The 24,972-nt window shown below is 39.5% G+C and overlaps 2 protein-coding genes across 3 annotated transcripts; one reads left to right on the top strand and one right to left on the bottom strand.

Moving 5' to 3' along the window:
* Positions 1–777: 777 nt before the first annotated feature.
* On the top strand, positions 778–2,624 carry LOC119740088 (putative Dol-P-Glc:Glc(2)Man(9)GlcNAc(2)-PP-Dol alpha-1,2-glucosyltransferase; the record flags this gene model as incomplete). Its single annotated transcript, XM_038215291.1, is given in 3 exon segments — positions 778–1,011; positions 1,246–1,777; positions 1,780–2,624. Coding segments are annotated over 3 exon segments (1,263 nt in total), but the record flags the coding sequence as incomplete, so codon positions are not given.
* Positions 2,625–2,642: 18 nt separating this feature from the next.
* Positions 2,643–24,338, bottom strand: LOC119739768 (copine-8-like). Of its 2 annotated transcripts, none has more exons than XM_038214821.1 (17): positions 24,049–24,338; positions 21,428–21,468; positions 20,679–20,725; positions 19,550–19,653; positions 19,188–19,227; positions 18,994–19,070; positions 18,421–18,481; positions 18,195–18,298; positions 17,549–17,695; positions 16,443–16,512; positions 15,725–15,887; positions 11,570–11,751; positions 10,490–10,617; positions 9,510–9,612; positions 8,285–8,342; positions 6,366–6,439; positions 2,643–5,247 (listed from the first exon to the last, which is right to left on the bottom strand). In XM_038214821.1, the coding sequence occupies exons 1-17, from the start codon at positions 24,132–24,134 to the stop codon at positions 5,059–5,061; spliced, it is 1,674 nt and encodes a 557-aa protein (XP_038070749.1). In that variant the 5' UTR covers positions 24,135–24,338; the 3' UTR covers positions 2,643–5,058. The 2 variants fall into 2 exon arrangements, with proteins under 2 accessions (XP_038070749.1, XP_038070750.1); XM_038214822.1 differs by having other exon boundaries at positions 16,443–16,509; positions 24,049–24,337.
* Between the last annotated feature and the right edge of the window lie 634 nt (positions 24,339–24,972).

Raw genomic sequence — 24,972 nt, forward strand, 5'->3', positions numbered from 1 at the left:
GTTGACGATATTGTTGACACATTTTAGTAGGACCCATATATAGGCCCTAGTACTACTGCTACAACAACCCAACCACACGCAACCACAACCACTTCAGCGCTTGACTGGAGCGAAACAGTCGCGCGCGCAACACATGGAGCGCCCGATGGGCCGTCATGAGGCTAAGAGGCATTGTAATCTGTTTTCAATTTTTTTAAGTTGAATCTACTCTACTAGTCTAAGGCCTAACAAAGTGGCGTCTAAGTTCTCCGGGAATTTAGAATGGCTTTGTTAAAAGAAATGTTCTATTTTTAGTTTTTGCATTAGCATAAAATTAAAAACAGTGACAGATCATGTTTGTCTTTAAATGGTATTAAATCTTTTTCATTTGTTTTTGTATGGATTATGCCAAGTTAAAGCATAAACCAGTTTATCACCATGCACGCTTCCTTTTTTCTGGCTACCGCCTGTTTTCTTTTTCTTATCTTTTTTACTTCATATACTGGGCCTATTTGCAACATAATTTGTACACTATACATGTATAATGTCACTACATTGTATTTGTCTTTTTATATGTAGAAAGTGTTACTAATACTTGGTACTTGGTTGGTTTCCTCCTGAAACATCCTCTAGGGATCTTGATTAGGCTCCTTTTGACACAGCAGTTGTGATGGTGTTCGTTATGGTTATCATGTACATGTAGAGCTTGAACTAGCCATAGACAAAGATCATCTAGGAGAAATTCATGCAACTCAGTCAACACTTTCAAAGAAATCACAAAGAGATTTAATGTGAAATTCAATCCTATCTGAATTGATCATCTTTCATCAACAGTGGGATCCTATGATAACCACCCTACCTGGCCTGTACCTAGCCTCAGTCGGTCTGCTCAGACCCATCACTGAGCTGATGCAAGTTGACATGTCTGAGATGTGTACTACTGTCATTCTGCGATCCACTAACATCCTGTTTGCAGTGGGCAACTTGTATTTGCTGTATGCACTGATCATGAGAATCAACAGACATGACAAGGTACATGTTTATTGAGTATGTAACCAACAAGTTTTAAGGTGTAACAATTTGGGGTCACCTTACCCTTGCACAGTGACAACAACAAAAAACAAGTAAACTTACCCCTTTCGGAATTTGAGCTGCAAGTCAAACTTTGTAGAATTGAGTTAGTGAGATACAGTCACAAATTTGCTCAACTACATTATCATATTTTAATCAAATATACGATTTGTTTCTTTAAATAATCGTTTTCAGGCATCCCATGGTTTCAAGCCACTTCTGACTGCAGCTTCCTTGGCCCATCTGCCTGTGCTGTACTTCTTCACCTTTCTTTACTACACGGATCCGGGTTCCACCTTCTTCATCCTCATTATGTACCTATTCAGTCTCCATGGCAACCATATCATGGCTGGTTTGATGGGGGCACTCTGCATTGTCTTCCGTCAGTCCAACATTGTCTGGGTGGTCTTCACTGCGGGAGTGACGTTCACGAGAGAGGTGGAGGGTGAGAGAGGCAGGAAGCAGAGTCCGGATGCCGTCAACGACTTTGGAGCCATCCTCACCTCGATCAAGAAGGCGTTGCTATATCTCCTCAAGATCTCCCATCTGGGGCGTTTGATACTCCTCCTCTGGCCATATGGCCTTGTGGCGGTGGCCTTTCTGGTATTTCTGTACCTCAATAAGGGAATCGTGGTAGGGGACAAAAGTCACCATGAGCCTTGCCTCAACCTACCCCAGCTCGTCTACTTCCTGATGTTCTCAGCTTTCTTTGCTGCACCATATCTGGCATCCCTTACTCCGCGGTCAGATTCCTCAAGGCCTGCCTGAAACGCCCACTGACTTACATAACCCTGACTTGCCTGGGATTGCTTGCCGTCCACTACCTGACTTATGTTCACCTGTATGTCTTGTCAGACAACCGGCACTACGTGTTCAGCATCTGGCGTCTGTACCAGCGTGACCACCTTATCAAGTACTGCCTTGTACCCGTTGCAGTCTACATTGACTGGTGCATGCAGGACAACCTCCCATCCTGCAGCAACCTGTGGCGCCTTGTCTACTTCACCTGCCTAGCTGCAGTCACCGTACCGCAGAAACTTCTAGAGCTGCGGTATTTCATTGTTCCCTACCTACTCTTCAGAGCCCAGATGCCCTTGCAGCCCTACTGGAAGATATGCCTTGAGCTGCTCATTGGTGCGGCAGTGAATATCGTCACCCTGTATCTCTTTCTGGAGAAACCCTTTGTCTGGGAGGGTACCCCAGGTTTGCAGAGGTACATGTGGTGATGCGTTGTGGATTTTAAGTACACGTACATGTATCTACTTGATTAACAATGCCGTACATGTATGCATATTAATATTGTGCTCGTAATTACACTTAAAAGTGTTATCAAGTTATATGGTTTAGTGGAAATTGTCTCGTACATGTATGTGGTTAACCAAATGTAATAAAATGTTAAGACAAAACCCAGTTGTCTATTTAAGAAGGTTTAGTAATCTGGAGTCTTGTCACTTTCAGTGCATTTTGTCTGTGCTAAAGACAAAAATTGAATTGAATAATCTAGAATTTGAAATGTACTTATACAATGTGCTATAAATTTGAATTAAAGATGCATATTAATAGACAGAAAGAAATGAACACGAGATACGGTGTGCATTATACTATCACCCATAGTACAGTGTATATGACATACTTTTTATTTGATATACATTGTATTGTTAAAATACTTTTGGAATTTGAAATAACACGATTAGAAGAATTGACATCAAGACAAATACATGTACATTGTAACGATGTATATGGCCAGCAAAACAATCATGGCTACACAAAAACACAGTCTTCATACTGCTGTTGCTTTTGGTATCAAAACATTGTAACAATTCCTTCCTTGAAAAACATACGCGTGATTGTGACAGTAAACTTTCAAACTTCAAAGTCAGTATACATTATACATTGTAAACATTGGTAACATTATAGACTGCACCAACAGTGAAACAATTAACACGTGCTTGTTACAAGTCAGTTATACATGTATATTGAAATTTGAAGCTTTAGTGTTGATAATTAACCATTAATAAATTCACTCTCTGTGAGTACATGACCTTAAATTCTAATAAAAGTGGGGCAAACAAGTTTACAAGCAATTTTAGTCTGACATTAATTACAACTATCTTACAAATACTTGTCAAGTAGAAAAGAAAATGTACATGTAAACTTGCAATGAACCAAGTTCTCCCCTGATAACATTTGATCAGTTATTACAATAATTTCAGATTCAGCTAACAAGTTTATCATTTCAGCCTGTTTCAAGATTTCTACATGTAGCGTTTATACAAATGTGTTCTTTAGTTACAACATGCTTTACAAAACAATGTAAAACTCACATATCTGTGAAGATGAAAAGTCTGGTCAACTCACAAAAATTTCTCAGACTTAACATACATGTAATTGATGTCTTTTAGCCAGCCTTTGAATAACCCCATAGTTCTATATTGTTTCTTCAACCCCGCTGAAAAAAATAAGGCATTTATTTCAAAATGTCCATAATTTGCAGCAAGCATGATTCAAAAATACAACTTTACAGAGCATTAAAAAAAATCCTTCATTAATAGTACTTTTTCTACACAATACAACATGGTAATTATTCTGGGCTGGATAAGTCGCCATAGTAACAAGGCAAATATATATTAAATGACATGTTGCATATTAAACTTAAGTGGTAAAAAACTCTTAATACATATACTAAATAATGAAAGGTTTGCGGAAACACCATGTGCGAATAATTTCTCAACTAAGAGAATGGTTCTGAACAGACCCAGAGGTAAACGAATTTACCTCTGGTTCTTTTCAGAACCATTCTCTTAGTTGAGAAATTATTCGCACATGGTGTTTCCGCAAACCTTTCATTATTTAGTATCTTCACATGCAAAGCCTCAAATCTTACTTAATACATATACAATGTAGTCAATGAATTTCAAAGTAAAAGTATGGACAAGAACATGTGCATGCATGTACATTTTGCACATGTAGGCACACAAATTGAGCTGAACCCGATGTGTCGCTCTCTCATACAGCACCAAATTGAAACAATTGAAGGCAACACTGATGCTCAAGTTCCAATCTACAGTCTGTGGGACACTGTGCTGGAGCTCTATCATCCCTTGATTTTCACCATTTTTTAAATGTATTGAATTCAAACCGTTCTGATATATTTTTAATAAGGCTGTATTCCAAGGCTGTTTTGAGTTCAATAGGAAGTAAAATATTTCCTCTTAAAAAAGTTACAAATAAACAAATCCACATCCAAACAGACTATATAGCAAATAAAGTCAGACAGAGATCTAGAAGACGGAACTACATTCAATCTATCACATAATTAAGTGCAGGCAAATTCTCATACATGTAGAATATATTGACATAAATTTTAATCTTTTGCCATGATTAGATACACATTTAGTTTAAGAAGATAGAATAGAAAAACTATACATGTAGAATTATAGAAAATAGATGACTTCATTACAAGGCAATCATAAGCAGACATTTATTTGTTTTAATTACATTCAGTGAAAGATTTTCCTGGGTTCTAAAATGATTAGACTTAGCCCAGTCTGTCTAAAGGTTATGTTTCAAGCCACATTTGATTACTTCATCATGTTTGATCTACATGTTACTATACAAAATGAATTAAAAAACTATCCCTGCTTTCTCCTAACAACTTCTCTCCTACACTAATTCTAAACTATTGCTAAATTAACCTACTAGTCTGTTCACTGCCCTACCTGTTACTCCATGTACATGTTCCATCCAAAAATGGCCAAACCGGATTCATCAACACAATGTAGTGTAGTACAATGCAGTACAGGTACTGATGGGTTTATTATACTATCTATAACACGTACATTTCATGACGTTGCCAGCATGGCAGATATACAATGTGCATGTACATGGAAGCTCTTATCCATTTTTGGCATTTGCCTTTCTCATTTTTATAACACTATTATACAAATTCAGCAAGTGATCCAGGAGTCATGTTATTACTCTGAACTTGTGAAGCAATATTGAATCTGATCACTGCACTGGGGCTGGAGCCAGTGATGTGTGCGTCGTGGGGGATTGGTTAGGGTTGATACCACGTTTCTTCATGTAGGCGATGATCTGGTCCGGTACTTCAGCCAAGACGTCCTTGGCTAGGCGGGCCTGACTGAGATGCTGATTGCCGCTCCCGACACCACCGATGTATTCCCTAAATGGTACAAACTGGAATATAAAAGATAACAAAACAACTTGAAGACACAAACGACAAGTAAGAATGGCTGATTGGCAAGTCATTTTTGAGATGAGTTGATCAAATTTTGGATTAAACAAGACAGGGCAAGATCAGTATAGCTGGTCCTGGGGGCGATTTCATGAAAACCTGTCTCATCTTGCAACTCATCTTGGGATTTAAGACAAGGCCCCTCTCTAAGATCGAACTTAGCTACAACGCGTTCTAAGATCGATTTCACTAAACCCATCTTAAACAAGATGCATCAAACCTACCAATTCGTTAGCTGTTTCATGTTTGTTTTTACCGCTTGACAAAACAGTTGTTGAAAAAAAGCGCATGGAAACGTGAACTTTCTCACCAGAGAAATTACATGTACTCTACCCAATAAATTTCACACGCAAGGTAGTTCTACACAAGATGTGCTAAAGTCATTCTTCCTCCCCGTTTCATCACTATTTTAAAAAGTCAACTAGTTGTTGCCGTATAATCATAGTTTGTAAATAATGTTTTTACTAACCCTACCCACATATCAGAAATCTTTTAAAATTTGTTTCTATAGCGATTTCTACAGACGGACGAGTTCAGCCCCATTGCTATGGAAGTTTGGACGTGTTGACTGCGTCTTAAGTTTGGTGAAATCGATCCTAGGACGAGTCGCAAGTTAAGACGAATTACCCTTCCAAAGACATGTCTTATCATTTTGTAAAATCAGCCCCTGGACCAGTGTAAGTCACAAAGGAAAGTCAGTCAGTGCATCAATAAGGTACAAAAAGGACACTCTGGGACCAGCACAAATACATCGTCCCTACTCAGTGTGGTTCACTGTGCATGTATCACTGAGCCATGTTGTGTCCAAATTAACTGTTTCTATTTCTAGCCAATAAGAAGACAACTGTAACCATGACTGTACCCATCAGCCAATAGGCATCTAAATGTGGAGGGGGGACGCCCCCCCCCCCTTTTCTTTTAAAAATCACGAATGTTGCCCCTTCCTCCCACTTAGGAGTCCTTTTCGATTTGAAAAAACATGATGGATACATCATAGGTCCACTGGCAAGGATTCAGGAACTGCTTACTAGAAATGCTGCTTACTAGAAACGGCGCATACCTGAACGATATCTCTTTCTGCTACTCTGCCTCGATATGCCAGAGCCTGCTTGTCGGCATCCAACTCCTCCATGGCTATGAGGGAAACAAAAGGAAATAGTTGAACAAATCCTATCAGCCATGTAATGAAGAATCAGTGTTTTTTTTAAGAAATTCCAGATTAGAATTATTGCCCCTGGCCCTTACTGAATATTCAAATGAAGCACCTTTACAGTCAATTTAGCAACTCTTAAAGGGAATATACATCATTTGCAAACATCGAAAAATAAAACTACCAAGTTTTTACGAAATACCTTAATAGGATGTTGGTAAATGACAGTCTAAAGCATCCTGTAAAATTATGGCACCTGGTGTGAAGTCATTTTCAAGAAAATTGTATTTATGTAAAAATTTCCAGCGGTGGTCGGCCGACCACCGTTGGAAAAACCTAACTATTTTTCAACTACTGCTCCAAATTTACCGTTAATTTAGTCTAGACTGGTACCCTTACCTTACAATTTTCCGGCATCTGTAAATTGATCCATTTTATATTTAGTGGAGTCAGGGAACCAGACTACTTGAACAGTTTTGTTTTTCTTGGTTTTTCCAGCATTTTCGAACACAAAACTTCAAACATGTCAGTGTAACAATATTTTGATCTATTATACTAACCCCTCAAATAGTTCATTTTCGAAAAATACAGCAAAAGCCAATGATGTATATTCCCTTTAACACCCATTCATAAATACCTAATACAGTTTACCCATTCCAATTGGTCGAGAGCCCGTCACGCGGATGATAAAGACATGCATGGCTGGTTGGTCTTAAACACTTTTCAAGTGTCACATGAAATGTGGACTAGAATCCGGTGCCTTTTAGCGTTTCATTGGTTGAACGTTCACATTCCTCAAATAGGCATGTGCAATACTATACCAGTACTTCATTGTCCGAAATACACACTACACAAGCCCAGCTGTGTTTTGCGCGACATCACGCAGTACATGCAACGCGCATACCAATCTCCTTATTAGGTAAGGAGTTGTAGAGGGACATTCCAAATTATAGTCAGAGTGGTGTTTCATAAAACATGAAGTAAAATTGTTCAACAAAATGGTTGGCAACATCTAGTTTTTGACTTGTTTTGATTTTTGGACCAAAAACATATGTTTTTTTTACCAGAAAGGTATTTATGAATGGGAATAAATATGTGCTTGGTCGGTATTAAACACTCTGTTTAAGACCGGTGGGAGTCTGGAGTGCTGATAATTACCCATCCAGACTACAACCAGTCTTAAAGGGAATATACAACATTTGCAAACATCGAAAAATAAAACTACCAAGTTTTTGCGAAATACCTTAACAGGATGTTGGTAAATGACAGTCTAAAGCATCCTGTAAAATTATGGCACCTGGTATACTGTCATTTTCAAGAAAAGTGGTATTTTTGTATCAATTTCCAACGCTGATCGGCCGATCAGCGTTGGAAACTGGCTTTTTTTCAAATACTGGCCCCAATTGACCATTGCACTTGTTTGCAATCGATTACAAACCTATGAACGGGTACGAGCCAGCTAGACTGGTTCCCTGACCTTACAATTCCCCAATGTATGTAAACTGCTCTGTTTCTTCTTATATGGAGTCAGGGAACCAGACTACAGGAAAATGATCGTTTTTCTTGGTTTTTATAGCATTTTCGAACCCAAAACCTCCAAAAAGTCAGTGTAACTATATTTGCTTTATATTTCCAACCCCCCAATTCCATCCATTTCTGAAAATTACAGCAAAAGCAAATGATGTATATTCCCTTTAAACAGAGTTTTTTATAACTCCCAAACACACATTTATTCCCTTTTTTAAAAGGTATGAAATTCCAATCCTACACAAAAGAGACCCCTTCTACTTATTTTGCTTTACATGTTATTGTTTTTTAACTTAACTCACCATCAAATTCTGCAGGACCAACACCAATGATGATGATAGACATAGGAAGAGAACTGGCCTGATGGCGGAAGAAAATAACAATAAGTCAAATTGCATGAATTCTTAAACCAGGGATAGTTAAAGCATGTCTTGTCCATTTTGTAGTAACTGAGAGAATTATCAAATAAATGCAATGGCAAACTGATAAAATACTTTTTTAGCAATATTTAGTTGAACCGAAAAAATCATCTGGAATAATGTACCAATGTGTTTTTCAACTGAGCTATCTATCATACCATTGGAATATTTAACAAATTGAGAGATGACCAACAAAGGACTGACTAGCAGTGTGACAGTCAAGTTTATGATAAGTCCCGTCATTAACAATGACGGGGGATGTTACAATAGAAGACATCAAAGGAATGCCTTTGTTACAATTCATGTGAAAAGCTTGAGGCTTGACTTGGGACTGGATCACTTGTGATTGTCTTGAGATGGACTTGTAAGGGCTTGTGAGAACTTGAGATGGACTCAACTATAAGGCCAAAAAAAGTCGGTCTCTGGTCAGCGCGCGCGTCGAGTTTTAATCATGCGCGTCAACCTTTTTTTTTCTTCAAATTGTCCGCGGTAGCTACAGCAGCGCCCTCTATTGCCGCACCTCCTCAAATTTTTGTACCAAGGAATAGGGAAATTGCACCAAGGCAAATGATGGAGGGCACCAAGGCAAATGATGGAGGGCACCAAGGCAAATTATGGAGGTCCCCAATGTATATGAGGACACAACAAAAGCAAATAGTACCCACCTTGTCTGTACAATCCAAGCTTCCAAAAAAAAAAAAAAAAGGCCAAAAAAAACACACACAAAAAAAACACGTCGCCGCATCAATTCCGGAACTTTGGTCTGACCAGAGACCGAATATTTTTTTTTTGGGCCTAACATGACTAAATAGCTCAGTTGACCAAGTACAAGTATGCACAATGTGACTTGCAACAACTTGTGATGCCTTGTAATTGACTTGTGGTGCCTTATGATTGACTTGTGATGCCTTGTGATTGACTTGTGATGCCTTGTGATTGTTTGGTGATGTGTTGTGATTGACTTGTGATGCCTTGTGATTGACTTGTGATGCCTTGTGTTTGACTTATGATGCCTTGTAATTTTCTTGTGATTGACTTATGATGCCTTGTGACTGTCTTGTGATTCACTTGTGATGCCTTGTGATTAACAACTTAACCAGTGACTTACACTGATGATTGCATCCTTAGTCATCTCCATGTCTGAGATGACACCATCTGTGATCACGAGCAGGATGAAATAGTTGGAACCATCCATGTAGGCTTGCGCAAACCTGCACGGTGAGACAAAGAAAACTGGCAATGAGCAAACTAGGGCTTCCTCAGAGGGTGAAACTGAGGACAAACAATTGCTACTGAGCTACCACATAGACTTGAAATATGCTTCAAAAATGAAATATGGATGAGCACATCAGTTACTGTTTGGACAGATACTGGTTTAATTATCAGATAACGTTTGCTGTCCAACCATAATTTCAGCTTCTGAGACCTGTCAAATAATGATTCTTAAAATTGTTTTGCTGACAACGTCAAATCAAATTGCAACGTATGAAACCGTTTCTGAGTATATAGAAATATATCTAATTATTTTTGAAAGTAGGACATAAGTTTAGCCGGAGTTCCATCAAAGGGCTTAAGAAATTGTCCGAAGCCGATGATGAAACCAAGAATTGGGAAATGTGCTTTATAGTCTGGTTCCAGTATAGTAGTTTGTGCCCTACATAATAAAACCACAAGAGTCTGTGATACAGCGTATATTTGTACGCGATAAGCGGCCACACCTTGACAGTAACGCAAAGTACACAAACGTAAAAATCTCTGTATCGTAATTAAACCACAAATATTATATATTTGAACAGTTTTGGGACTCGTGGGTTATAAGCCATCAACTTGAATCGAGTCCAATCTTCTGATGAGGGATTCGAGTCGAGTTGAGTCATTTGCTCGCAGTGACTCGAGTCAGTTACTTGTTGGGACTTTAGTCGAGTCGAGTCTTCAAAAGTTGTGACTCGGGTCAGACTGAGTCGAGTCACTGATTCAAGTCACTACAACTCTGAGTACGATGCAAATGGGTTAAGAGCACATATCAATAACTTTGATATTGTATGCTGAACTGCACAGATTTGGGGTACTTGTTTGGGCTTAACGTACTTTGCAACATGGTTGATGATTGGGGCAAAGTTTGTTGGTCCATAGAGCTGTACACTTCTGATGCAGTTCTGATAGGCCTGCATGATGCCAGGTATACCCATGCAGAACGGGGTCTGGGGGTTGAAATTCTGCAAGAAAACATGACATGAACACCTGATAAAAACAAGACCAAATGTCACCATGTGTCATATGGGGAGGTGTCCAGCCCCAATAGACTGATCCATAGCCCCGCCCACTGAGACAACATGTGTGTGTCTTCAATGCCACTGCAATGCCACTGCATGTGCTCCAGATGTGCGCACGCATGCACACATGTCCAACTTTTCGGCACATATGTCGGACATTAATTACAGCTGTGATTGGTCAAAGCGTGATTGGGCAGGGCTTAGTGCAGCTGTGTATTAGAGGGAAATTTAACAAGACAAGGAGAGCCGAGTAAAGCTGGTTACAGAACAGTATAAGTCAAAGTGCACACAATTCTATTCCATTGATACAGAATAGCTTTTCATTAGAAGTCGTTTCATGCATCTGGTGATGTCTATGGGCTCCCGCTCCGTGCACAAGTACCCCTTCAACAGCCAGAAAAGGAGAGTTGGGGGGTGACCTAGACTAGTTCCCGGTCCATCCACTGCGTATTTCGAATGATCCAAAACTATTTGGGGTGGGGATTAGTCTGGGAGACCATCGCAAGTTACACTCGAAGGTATACACGCGCCAACGACGCCTAACGCTCACGCAAGGACACTGTGGCGAATAGCTATGGCACCTTCAGGAAGTCGTGCGTACTTTACGCACGAAGCAGTACATTACAGTACACACACGCTATGTGTCCCTTCCACGGAGCTCTCAAAAGTGGTAAAAACGCGCCCTCTTTGTTGACGCACGGAGCCCATACAATGGGCTGAATTTAGCCAACTAACTCGCATTGTGGGGTAATCCTAATGGATAGCACTGCCCGACTAACGAGAGACAGTCAGTCAGTCAGCAGTGATGAGTCAGTCAGTCAGTCATTGAATGACATAGGTACAAAGACGGCGCTAGGCTGGCCCTCTGGGAACAGCAAGAAAACAGAGCACATACCACAGAAAACTCATGTGACACTGAGCCATCAGGTGGGATCTTAGCTCCAAAGCCCAGCACCGGGAATAACTTGTCACTATCATAGTCCTGTATGACTTCACCTACTGACGTGATGGCCAACTCGTAATGGTTGGGCTGGTATGGGTTGATGTAATGCAGGGAATTGCTGTGGGTTGGATTACCTTGAAGGAAAAGAAATAACGTCACGATCAATCAAATCCTTCACTGATTTATCAATAAATCAATTAATCAATAATCCATTTATTGGAGGAAGGTTTACTTCTCAGTCAAAAACTGATCTTTAAGTTATCTTTCGATAACCACCAAAACAAGCAACAAATCAACAAGATAATTATTTTACAGATTTCAAACAACTATTTATTCCATTGAAGACTGAAATCAAAACAACAAAATTTAAGCCTAATTAATAATTTTTAGCAGTATAGTACAAATAAAAAAAAATATATATTTTTGGAGGTATTTCTGACCAATTGTTTAGAAAAACTGTGGATTTATGAAACAAGAGGGAAACGGAACAACCAAGGGCTAAAGAACCCTGAACCACAAGAAAGTTAAACGTGAAGCAGTCAATCCCTCACATCCTTTTCAGACTGGCATTCTAGAGTTGTATCATGATATCAGGAGCAAGACACATCAATGCAACAAGATTTTGGTTTCAAACAAGGGAATTTAAGGGCCATTCAGAATAATCTACAATCATTTTATAATGGCAACAAGGCTTAACCAATGGCAATTTCGGTCCACAAAAAAAAAACTAGCCGCCAGATCTACAACACTTTTGTACAAAGCAAAAACAAATAATATCGAAGCAATCACCATATCAGCCATTCCATGGTGACTCGCGTGACATTTGAACAAAATGTAAAGTTTTAATGCATTACTGTTGTTAACCTGGCATTTATTCAACTCAAATTAGCATGTATTTGAGTCAGGGCATTGTGAATTTATGGTTTAGTCTTTATATGATTACTTTAAAATCGCTATTTTTTCATGTATCACAGTTTCTTTGATGTGACTCGCATGACAGGATAGAAAAAGGGATTTTTGACATCCCTTGATTCAAATAGCTTTTCCTATGGATCTACCAGTGTTCTAAAAATTATTCTTACAGAACTTAGAACTTAATACCCTCACCCAATACATGCATAAGTTGTATTGTGCCAAATATCCCTTGTTGTAAGAAATGGCCTGAAGAAAATGTGACTCGCGTGACACAAATGCGTGACTCGCGTGACACAGTAGCTTTTCACTTTCACATTATAACTGTAATTTTAGTATAACGAATCAAATCATAATATTATATTAATAAAAATGATTTACCTGTGAATACCTTATGAAAGAGTGTGAAAACTGCTATTTATCCCTTTACTTTGGCAAATGTTGGGGTGGAAATCTGGTTTAAACACAATATCCTTAACAATGACATAGAGAGAAAAAAATGTTTTGGAATTTTAGTTACAAAGTGATGTCATCAATCCACGGGTGATTATTTCAGGAAAACAGTTGTAATTCTTGGTCATGTAGAGTCACAGTTTCCTTAAATGGTAAGATCGAGCTGCAATTAATGATGCAGTTGTATCGGAATGTATACAGTACAGTCGAATCTCGTTTGTACAAACTCTGTTAATACAAAATTCTGGTTATAACAAACATAAAGCCTTAGTCCCGACTGTGCATTTATGTGCACAATGAATGGGACTGATGTTCCTCTTAGTACAAAATTCTGATATAACAAACAATTTGGCTAGGTCCGAACGAGTTTGTATTAACGAGACTCGACTGTATATACATTTGTAAAAAACTGATTCAATTTCTTGTTACATAACTAATGCTTTTAAAGACTTAATTCGAATTCTATAATTTAATAGGGCCTATGGCATTGTTTCTTTGTATTACATGTAAATGAAACATTCCTGGCTTGTGACCAGGCGCGGATCCAGAGGTTTTTTTGGGGGTGTCAACCCCCCCCCCCCCCCCCAGCTGTCAAAAAAAAAAATTCTCATACAAATTCCTGAAGAATAAGCCCCCCCCCCCCCCTGTGACACCCCCAAAAACATTATACTGGTCTAATGTCCGCCTGTTCAAAATACGGTACACCATTCTGTAATGTGTTAATAATCGTCGAATTTGAACAGCGCCCCCGATTGAAATTGGTACCAGCCCCCCCCCACCCCCCGTCCCCCGCCCCCCCCCCCCCCCCCCCCCCCAGTTTTTTATTTTACGGAAGCGAGTGTCCAGAGAAAAAAACGTGTGTACATTTTCAATTTTTTTGGCTGATGAAACCCCCCCCCCCCTGCGAAAATTCCTGGATCCACCCCTGGTGACTTGCGTGACATACATCATGTGTGACTCGCGTGACATTCTTGAGATAGTTTTTTCTACAAGGAATGTAGAGCAAATAAGAATATTCATACTTTTATTGATATACCACCACTATTTCATTTACAAATATCAAACACTAGCTGAATCCCTCTCTAGTTATTAAGTAATCTGAAAAAAAGTCTTTTTTTGTGACTCGCGTGACATATTTTTGAGGGTGTTTTCACGATGAAATAGTGGGAAAATACTGAAGACATTTCGAAAAATTCTCAATGTTTTATCAAATAGACTGGAATAGCTACCAAATGTATGCAGATAAAGCACAATCTTATGAATGAGCTTCAATTACTTCCTCAGTTTGTGATTTATACCCCTGACCCTCCATTTTGACCACAAAATTCATCCATGTTCAGGAGGCTGAAATTTTAATTCAAATGATTTATTTTAAAAAATCTTTTGAGATTTAGATGGTTTCAATATTCCTCTTATCAAATATAACTGACAAAAATTTATTCCTTTCACTTCAATTTTTGAGTTTGGTGATGACCCTTACATGGAATGGCTGATATGATCGTTTAGTTTGTACAACATGTCTACTCTCCAAAGTCCAAAAGAAACTGCCTCTTCCAGGTCTCAGTAACCAATGGAACAATTTCAGAAAAGAATTGCCTGCTATTCAGGAGAATTGTTTCCTTATAGAAACTGAAAAACAGTGTACAAAGTTTTGTGTGCTTGGCAATTTCCTCTTCTGTTTCAACTACAGGGTGGTTAAAAAAAAAGGACACCCACTTTTGACAGCAATTTTCACCAACTTAATGAAATTATTTTAAATATTTTTTCACATAGTAGTAAAGTATAGGCCTTTAACCATGCATGGTGAAAAAAGCTTAGTAAAAGTCGCAAAAATAGAGATATTATGCTAATTTGAATACAGGTCACCAAAATCAGTCCTGTCCACGGGTTATTCTTTGTAAATTGGACGTTTTCGTAGTTCATAAAAATTAAAAACCTTCCCACCAAAATATAGTTTGCCCTGGTAACTTTTACTGAAGCTGTCCAATTATTCATGTCACTGTAAAGATCATCTACTCAATGAGCTGTGCGTTAAGTTCATTGTTGCATAACATAACATAACATAACAATCAAATGTCATGCTCCTTTAAATAAAGCTCTGATAGCTGAGCTCAGTCAAGCGAATGTATACCTCCGTGGACAAACAGGTTTCGCACATGAAATGCTCAAATTAGCATAGCTCAACGACAAAATGTGCAAATGCAACGATTTGTTTCGTCACATTTGCTTAAAGGTCAGTACTTTAATAGCTACTAATCGACAGTTAAAAATAACTTTTAAAAATAGGTGAAAATTGCTGTCAAATGTGGGTGTCCTTTTTTTTTAACCACCCTGTACAAAGTTGCATGCTGGAAGCCTGGAAAAGCCATTGAAAACTCCTGAGCTGGGAGAACATTGACCTAAAATATCTGCTTCATTTGAAGCATTACTTGTTCTTCAGTGTATAGGGTATATTGAATAGTTATTCAACATTTAAAAATAGAAATTTGGGGTTGGGTGGGTCAAAACAATTAAAACAAAAAACCATTGGTTAAGCTGAATGGCCCCTTATGTAGTAGCTTCCATCCATGAGACTCTGGTGCTGTTCTGAACTGCAACAGTCAATCAGTGGATGTGGTCGTTTCTAACTTTTTCAAACCTCACAGTTTTCATGTACTTAATTCAAATCTTCTGGTTCAAAGCGACACTGGCACACCAGTCTGAAACGGATTGAAGTTGAGAAAAGGTTGACTATAGTCTTACCATTGGAAGCAGTGAAGTCTATCGCTACAGTGAAGTTGATCTGCATTCCTCCTTTGATGTAGTCTAGGAAGCTAGGTTGCTCTTCTACAACACAGTTGGTTAGCTCGATGGTGCCTGAATGTTTGTAGCCTTTCTTCTTGGCTTTCTTCTTAGGGTTTATCAACTGAGGGGAAAATCAGTGCATTCTGGAATATTTATGACTGAATATTATAGACAGAAACGAGAATGAAAACAAGCTCCCTCCTCTTTAGATAGCAAAATAGATAACATTGGATAAAAAAAAGTTTATCTGCCAATATTCAACTGAATCAATGGCACAGTCTCAAGTCCTCTGTAAAGTCACATAGTACAGTGGCTGGACTTTGATGTAGGGTTGAGGCGGAATGGAGGAACACAAAACGAGGCTTGCCTAGCTAGCTGAACCAAAATGTCTCAGTTGAGGACAATATTTGTACTCCGTGACTCAGTCAAATACTCAGTCAGTGACTCAGTCAGTCAGTCAGTGACTCAGTCAAACGACATTTGGCTGGCCCTTCAGGTCCAGAGAAAACTCAAGTAGGGATATCAATTGATAGGAATAGATAAATACATGGGTTTAAAAAGAACCTCCCACCGATGTAATAGCCTGCCTCCTCCACCTAAACTGCTCTTGGCTGATCTTTGCTAAAAACATGATCATCTTGTCAACTTCCTTGAATCTGATATACACTGGTATTACCTCAAAGCTCTGTTTTCCAGTTGAAAGTTGCCTCATGTTTGTGGTGAATATGCCGATAAGATCATGGCTACTGGAACAAAGAAGGCACGGGTAAATGAAATGTAAAACAAACAGCGCTTGCTGCCCGGGTTATATCTTCATGCAGACGTCTCATATTTAACATTTGTCAAGGTTGTCAAGGTTCCACGAATAATAGTAAAGTTCAGTTTACCCAACACCTCAGCCTGATGTAAAGGTCCATCTTTACAACACGCATTTCAATTGGTAGCTGGTGACATCAACTGTCAACTTTCCACCAATTAGAGTGAAGTTCAGTGAAACCAACACCATAACCTGATGTAAAGCTCCAGCTGATTGGTTAAGGAGAATTCTTCAGGCTCAAGACACAGGAAGATGTTTGCACAACTACAAATCATAAAATTAATTGACAGCTTTTAAAAGGAAAAGGCTGACGGATTACAATCTACATGAAGACATTTAAGGGGTTATTCAAATTATCAGCTGTCTCTGGATTTGGCTTGAAGAGATTTTAGGCCCCTGAACTTGGGGGACTCGGGCTAAATATGGGTCCATGTTCTGCTGAAGGAACTAGAAAATGAGGATTTACACAATGTTTTTGAAGTTTTTAAAAAAAAATTTACGGTATTTTTATGGGGTGTCAAAATGACTCTGAAAACAGTAATGAGCCAAAACCGGAGACAATGCCAAGGTTTGAAAATCTCCTTTGTGAAAAATAAAAGGGCAAGCAAGCAAACAAAAGAAATTATTTATGCAACAAAGAGAACACACATGTGCACAAAAGGCTCATTCTGTGGCAAGTCACCTTAATCATGTTAATTCTTACAAAAGCAAAAGCACTCACATGACACAAAAGAGGACGGTTTTTTTGACCCTGTATATGTAGCTATGCCTTTAGTCTTCAATATGGTTTGGTTTTCCTTTCCTTCAAAGTTGCCACAGAATAGAACACATTTTGTTGGAAATTAGTCACACCAACTATACTGGCCATACCAATCATACATGCAGACCATGAACGTTTCCTGCACTGAGTATTCCATACTTTCAAACCAATAGAAACTGAAGATTTGATTTCCAATTCTCTTTACCCTCCATCGCTGTCCCAGTCAAAGCATTCCACTTTGATGGTGCGATCGTGGTCTCCGTTACACAGCGCCCTCACAAGAATCGGAAACGGCCGCCATGTTGGATTCAACGTGTTCTTGATGACCTCGGTCTTGTGGCATATTGTGTACCTTTAAATAAAAAATCCAACAACGCTTATGTGAAGGTTTCATTTTTTGTATCTGTGGGATATGATTTAAACAATTTCTCCACTGTAGAAAAATGTCACCAAATAAAGCAGCAAAATATATGGTTCCATGGCAAAATCAGCGGCCAATTTCACAGATACACCAAGCACGGAAGACTAGGCCATCCCTCGACAGACGGCAACTTCAAAGTTACAGACCCGTCTCAAACTTACAGTTCAAGATGTTTTTCTCAGAGCTATTGACTTCTACTTACTTCTACTTCTTAGGTTTGGTGCCAAGGGTCACACGATTGGATATGACTCATATTGTTGATATAGCGCCTTCTACCAATGCAGCATTTGACTGCAATTGCCAAGGATCAAAGCTGGATGAATGAAATGCAACTTTAGTCTTGAACATAGACTAGGCCAAGAGGTGCCTAGGTTAGTCAAACAAATTTTCCTGATTCAGTAGTTTTCCAGAAAAGCTGGCTCCAACTTACGAGTTGTCTTCATTGCACCGATAGAAGATCATGAAGGGATCCGACTTGCCCAGAAAGTCTTTCTTGTCCAACTTGTGACCACGGAAGCTTAACGTTGCACGTGTCTAGATGGACAAATATAAATGTATCGTAGAAAATTGACAATTACATCTGGAATACATTGAGCTGACGAAGACAAATCAAATCTTTCAGAGGTAAAGAACAAGTCAAACAACTGTCATCTTACCTTGCAATCGCTGACTTCCTCAGCTGAGATGATGATTTTACCAGCTTTCTTGCCGGCCCCACTGAAAACAAAAGTGGCAGAATAAATTCGCAGTTATAAGCAGATAACCCAATCAGCAGGTACAGGGAGTAATAGGCAGGGTAGTTGGGTGGTTTTGGATGGTACAGGCAGGGTAGATCATTTTGGTGGTACAGGGAGTAACAGGCAGGGTAGTTGGGTGGTTTTTGGGTGGTACAGGGAGTAACAGGCAGGGTAGTTGGGTGCTTTTGGGTGGTAGAGGGAGTAACATGCAGGGTACGTAGTTTGGTGGTTTTGGGTGGTACAGGGAGTAACAGGATAGTTGGGTGTTTTTGGGTGGTAGAGGGAGTAACATGCAGGGTATGTACGTAGTTTGGTGGTTTTGGGTGGTACAGGGAGTAACAGGCAGGGTAGTTGGGGTAAGACTAATGGGTAAGGCTCAATTCCAACTGTGATCACGTGCCACAGGGTATTTTTAAGGGTCAACATAGAAAACAGCTCAGTTAACTTGAACTGTTTTCAAAGAACCACACTGCCGATTTGTTCTATACTCACTCTAAGGGTTTCTCCAGTCGATTATTAGAAGAACCTAAGACTTCACCGAGTGTCGTTTCTATCTTCCCAAGAAAGTCCTGAATTAAAACCGCATCCAAAACAAATATTAATCAAAAATCATTTGTTATCCAAATATGTCAAGCACAACAGAAACATGTTCTAATCTCAAACAAAATCAGATGTAGCAAACTTACGTGAGCTGTGAGTTTCTGCTTCGGGGAGTCAACATCGAATCTGGAAAGTTTGCAAATTCGGAAGAGAAAGCAGAAGTTACTCACATAATTTAACCAATCATGTAACAAGAGATAATACTGTTTCCTTGGGAGAGTGAGGCAAGTGGGGTGAGGTGGCTAGCCCAAGGACACAACATATGGCCAGCAGCAGGATTCGAACCCAGACCCTCTGATCATTAGTCACAACTCTAACCACTAGACTATCCTCCCCTATACACCCAACTTCCCCACCCCGATCAAATACAGTACTAATCATTCATATCAATCTCTTTGAAACTTCTGTTTTCTCTTATCTAGTCCTCTCACGTTGTGACCAGACTCACATTTCAAATTTCAGCCTCTGGCACTCTTCAAAGAAGTAAGTCAAGTTGAATTTCTTGACAAAGTCTGGATTCAGAGTGTTCTTGATATGTTCCGTCCTCTCATACTGTGGCAACAACAGAAAAAGTGTAAAAGGTTACAGAAAATTATCCAAACTCAATATATTTCCTCCATTATCATTCTGAAACTGAGTACATTTTAATTTAGCTAAGCAAAGCCCTACTCAAGCCATCTTAACCTAATGAACACCAATAATAGTGTTGTTGAAATCTTTTGGAATCACAGAATGAGAGAAACTTGTGTTCAGCAGGATGCCTCACAGTAGAAAATCATGTTTACAGGACCGTAGCCAGAAGGGGGGGGGGGTGTCAACAAACACCCCCCCCCCCCTTAAATCAGCAGTAGGTCCACTTTTTCCCCAAATTGATATTGAAGTTTTACTCAAAATATATGTGCGTGCTATCTTTGGAAAAAAAATGAATTCTCTGGATACCAGGGATAGTTCTATGTGGCGTGCGGCCTGGTGTAGTCTCCACACGATCTGTCCGAAAGATCAGGAAGGTGACGTAGTGATAGTGCTGTAAAGGTCCACTTTTCCTGATTATTATTTTTTTTCATCATATTTTCTTTCCAGCCCTTTAAGTTTGCCAAGTGTTGCTTTTATAGCCTTGCTTAATAGGGTAATTTTCAATAACAAATTTTAAAAGGTAAACTTTAGGGTCCCTCCCCCCCCCCCCCTTTTCTCCGGGGCCGTATCATAAGTCCGACGCCTCATAGGTCCGACGCCTCATAAGTCCGAAATTTCAGACTAATGAGGCATCGGACTTATGAGGCATAACATTTATTTATTCTGCCTCAAAGGTTCAAAGCCTCATAAGTCCGACGCCTCATAAGTCCGACAACGGAAAAACCAGGCGTTTAATTTGTCGGACTTACGAGGCGTCGGACCTATGAGGCGTCGGACCTATGAGGCGTCGGACTTATGGGCCTTTATTTGGTTAGGGGATACGATTTTGTCGGACTTATGAGCGGACCCCTTTCCTCCAGGCCAGCTACGGGACTGTTTGGGGTGTTTGTTTGTTTGTTTGTTTGTTTTTAATAAATTATAAGAACAAAATGCATGTTGCCTACCTCTGCAAATTCCTTCGATCCAAGCTGAGTTGTATACAATACACACACTGCAAAAATAAAGCACACAATATACTACAGTGTAATAAGGTTGAGATATGTGATGTCGTCATTTTCTTTAATGGCTAATCACATGTACATGTACTTCTTCTTAGCCAATTACAGCTTGCTACAAAGGAATGGACATGTACAATCTGGGTCCATATTAGGCCGAATAAAAAAAAAACATGTTTCTCGTTCGGGTTTTTGAAAAAAGGAGGAAGAGGGGCTTTTTATTTTTTATTTTTATTTTTTCAAGATGGCCGCCATTTTAAAATTCCTGCAACCGTTTGTGTTTCCACTGTTTAAAGACACTTTTAAAATCATAAATGAAAGACAAGTTCGACAAGAGAACTGAACATATTTACAGCGTCATTTAGAGTTGTATTGGTCTACAGTAAATAGTTCTAGATGCATTTGCTTTAACCGCCAAAAGTCGTGATTCATTTCAGTGTTTTTTTACTGCATTTTTCAAAAAATTACAAATAATAAAAAAATCCAGGCGGCCTCCAAAAAGGGAGTGGGAGGGGATGAGAAACATGTTTTATTTTTTTGACTTCGCCTTAGTTAATACACAACAAGCCAAATTGAACGACTTTCACTTTTACTTTGGAAAATGAAACTTTTGATGCATATTAAGAGGAAAAACATGCATGCACTGTACCAGACTGGGACCTTAAGTGCTGAAAAACATCGAGATGCACTTTACTTACTTGGATCAGACTTGGACATAACATCTTTGTCCTTCAGATCCCTGTATTAAAGAAATCAGAAAAATGCCAACAATGACAGAATGTTTTAAAATAAACATGTTTATATGAATGGCCAAAACAAATATAGTACTATATGCACTAGCACTCAAAATGAAGTTGCATGATCATGTGAAAGCTGAGGAAAAGGGCAGCGTGTTGTGTCGTGACATCAGTTTGATCGTTGTGTACAAAGTCTATGTGGCTGTTGTGCCCATTCTTGAAAATCACGCATTCTCGAGAATGGGCATGCACATTCTCGAGAATGGGCGCGCATTCTTAAGAATGAGCGCCCATTCTTAAGAACGAGCACGCGTTCTTAAGAATGAGCGCTCATTCTTAAGATTGGGTGGGAATATCACGTGCACAATTTATGAATTTTGCCCAATCTTAACAAACATTGCACGACATAATTATGTTAAATGAATTGTATAGCGGTTAAAAGGGAAACAATTCATATAAAGAGGAAAGAAAATGTGCTATGCTTCTGTACTCGTATAACTACGATAATTTGAATCAAATTAAACCTGTTATTATTGCTTTTTTCTGCCCACTATGGGAAGTTTTGTAATAACGGAGAACTGGGAACTAGTCTGGGAAGTGCTTTGTTTAGGCTAGACAAGTTACAAGTCCCTGCATGTATCATATGCGTGCCACGAAAAAAAAAACGATGTCCAGAAGCTGCCAAAATTGCTCTTTTGACTAGATAGAATCCAGCTCTGCGACGTTATGGTGGGATGGGAACAATAAATTGGTGGCAATTTAAATGGGAAATAGCATTAGCACTATGGGATGTCGCAGTATTCATTCTCATTCTTCACATTCTTCATTCTTACGTCCCCCCCCCCCCCCCCCCGCTTTTATTATCCCAAAAATCAGAATTCTTTGCACTAGTATTAGTATGTCTCTTATATTTTCCCGGTGTCCCCCCCCCCCCCCCATATCAATACGCCTTTACTTATCATATCCACTCTACTTTTCAGCGCCTTGCGTTGCAACAGTATAATTATTGAGAATCAGTGAACGAGGATTCAGCTAGACTTGCCAAGCGCAGCCGGTGCTCGGCATCGACAAGACCGTTATCTTGTCGCGCATTCTCAAGAATGTGCGCTCAATCTGGAAGAGTTATTTTTTGCCAAGATTGAGCAAGGATCCAGTTGCACATTCTCAAGAATGTGCATGCCCATTCTCGAGAATGCGTGATTTTCAAGAATGGGCACAACATGGCAATTGAGAAAACTGGTGAACAAATTGGAAATGTTTCCAATTCACGGTTTGGAAAAAATATTGTAACATGACGCCACATCCGCGACTGTGTACAAAGTCTATGGAGAGTCAAGACAATTGTTTACATGTTTTAAGTTAAGTACATTGTATTTCCAAACAAAATTGGAAATGTTTCTCAGTCCCAGATTCATGTCTTATCATCACTTTTGCAATGAATGACTCTCATCATGTTCATTGAGATGATATACATGTATGAAGAAAAAAGTGGCGTCAGGTTGCAACATTTTTTTCCTAGCTTGAGTATAAACTTCAGCTCTAAGGCGATAGGCGTTAGAGCATGTAGAGCTGGAGTTACTCAAGCTATTTTTTTTCCCATGGTTTAATATTCGACATAAGACTGTCACTGAGCCTGTTGAGGTTATTTATCATGAAAAGGCCATCTGGATATTTCACTGTCCCCTTTTCAAAAAGTTAAAAGGCCTAATAAAACGGTTGAGCGTCCAGTTGTTCCTTTTGTTTTACATGAAAATGTAATAAACTTTTGTTGATCCCTCAAAGTTCAAAATCAAATCAACTCAGTCAGATCATGTCCTTTCTCTATGGTCAGATGGAATGACTTCCAATAATATATGCCAGGCTAACCCTAACTCCCTAGGGGGTGTGCAAATTCGTATTGAAATTGGAGGATTCAGGACTGTTAGGGACTATCTGACGCATCTTCAAATACCAAAGTAATATAGGGGGAAATGAGTGATGTCCATGTGTATGGAATTCTGGTAATCCTTACTTTTAGGACCCCATTCCTATATAGGAAGGGAAAGACTCACCAAAACAGTTGACTAAATGACACTCAAAACTGACATTCTGATATTTCTTGACACATCTGAACAATTGGCAATGACACCTTGAATATCAGTAGGTTTAATGCCAAAAATGGTTTAATTTTGTGGAAAGAGTAGCGCTTTCACTCGTGTTGTGAGAACTACAACATGCACATCTGACTTAGGCCTACTCCTAGAACTAGTACTATGAAGCTCCGCGTGATTTCATAGTTCTAGGAGTACGTCTGACTGCAAAAAAAGGTAGGAAAGTCACATTTTCTTTGAAAGTGCTTTCAAAATTACAACTAACATGAGTTTATATGAAGAAAAAAGACTGCATTAGCCTGCAAAAGTCATTTTGTTACTGGACAGTCATCTTTGGTAAAAGTTAGTTTTAAACAGAATTCGTATAGTCGTAAAAAATAGAGGTGTCCTTACGATAAGGATTACCGGAATTCTGTCCGCCTACTAGCCCCACTAGTGTGGCCGTTCAGCGCAGCATACCGACGGCCACACTAGTGGGGCCTATCCGCCTACCTGCAGGACACAGTGATTTCCACTCTGGTCGCTGGAACACTCCCCGTGCCAGGCTGGAAAGACATCGCCGCTGAATTCATGGCCATCGTCTGCTAAAAACGGCTTAACTAGTCAACAATCTGGAACTGGAACTGCTAAACCTTTATGCGTCAAATATTGTAGAGATATGACTAAGTTTTTCCGTAACGAAAAACAATAGGCCTAGGCTAGGCCTTATTGCATGTATTGCATATTCACGTACGCAAAAAGCATGAAAAGGGCTTGGTCTGCAAAAGTTTCCATACAAATCAAGTGCGCCCTCAACTGTCCAAAGTGCGTTTTGTTCAGTGCCGATTTGTGGATTTCGCTCGTACCCCCGCCCTGCAAACAGGGGGGGGGGGGGGGGGGGGGGGGGGGGGGGGGGGGGGGGGGGGGGGGGGGGGGGGGGGGGGGATTTTGTGGATCAGTTCAGGGCCGCGTCTTCAACAAAATTAATACAAAACAACATTTCACCGAAGACGTGGTATTTGGTAGATTGAAAGGTTTTGAGGAGGCCGGGCCCGGGGATCGGTCTATTCCTCCCTCCATGGTATTATATACATTAACAAAAATGTTTTAGTCTTCTCCGTGCTTTTTTTATCGTTCGTAAACGAATGGAAACAATAGGGGGAGGGCGCAGACTCATGTTGTGAGATGCATGCTTTCATTACGGAAAACAAAATCATTACAAGGCTCAAAGGCGAATATATTGTTCCCGAACAGAAAGGGAAAATTGGATAGGGCCATGTCAGCTACTGCTTCATCGCACGAGATATAAAATCGTGATTAATACAAATATCAATATAAAAATAAATAAGAATGACTAAAACAAGTAATTGTAAATGAAGAAGCATGTACAAACATCAAGACCCACTGTGGACGACATATTTAAGTATTCAACGTAAC

Source organism: Patiria miniata, unplaced genomic scaffold, assembly GCF_015706575.1.
Source record: "Patiria miniata isolate m_02_andy unplaced genomic scaffold, ASM1570657v1 HiC_scaffold_4, whole genome shotgun sequence".
Lineage (NCBI taxonomy): Eukaryota > Metazoa > Echinodermata > Asteroidea > Valvatida > Asterinidae > Patiria > Patiria miniata.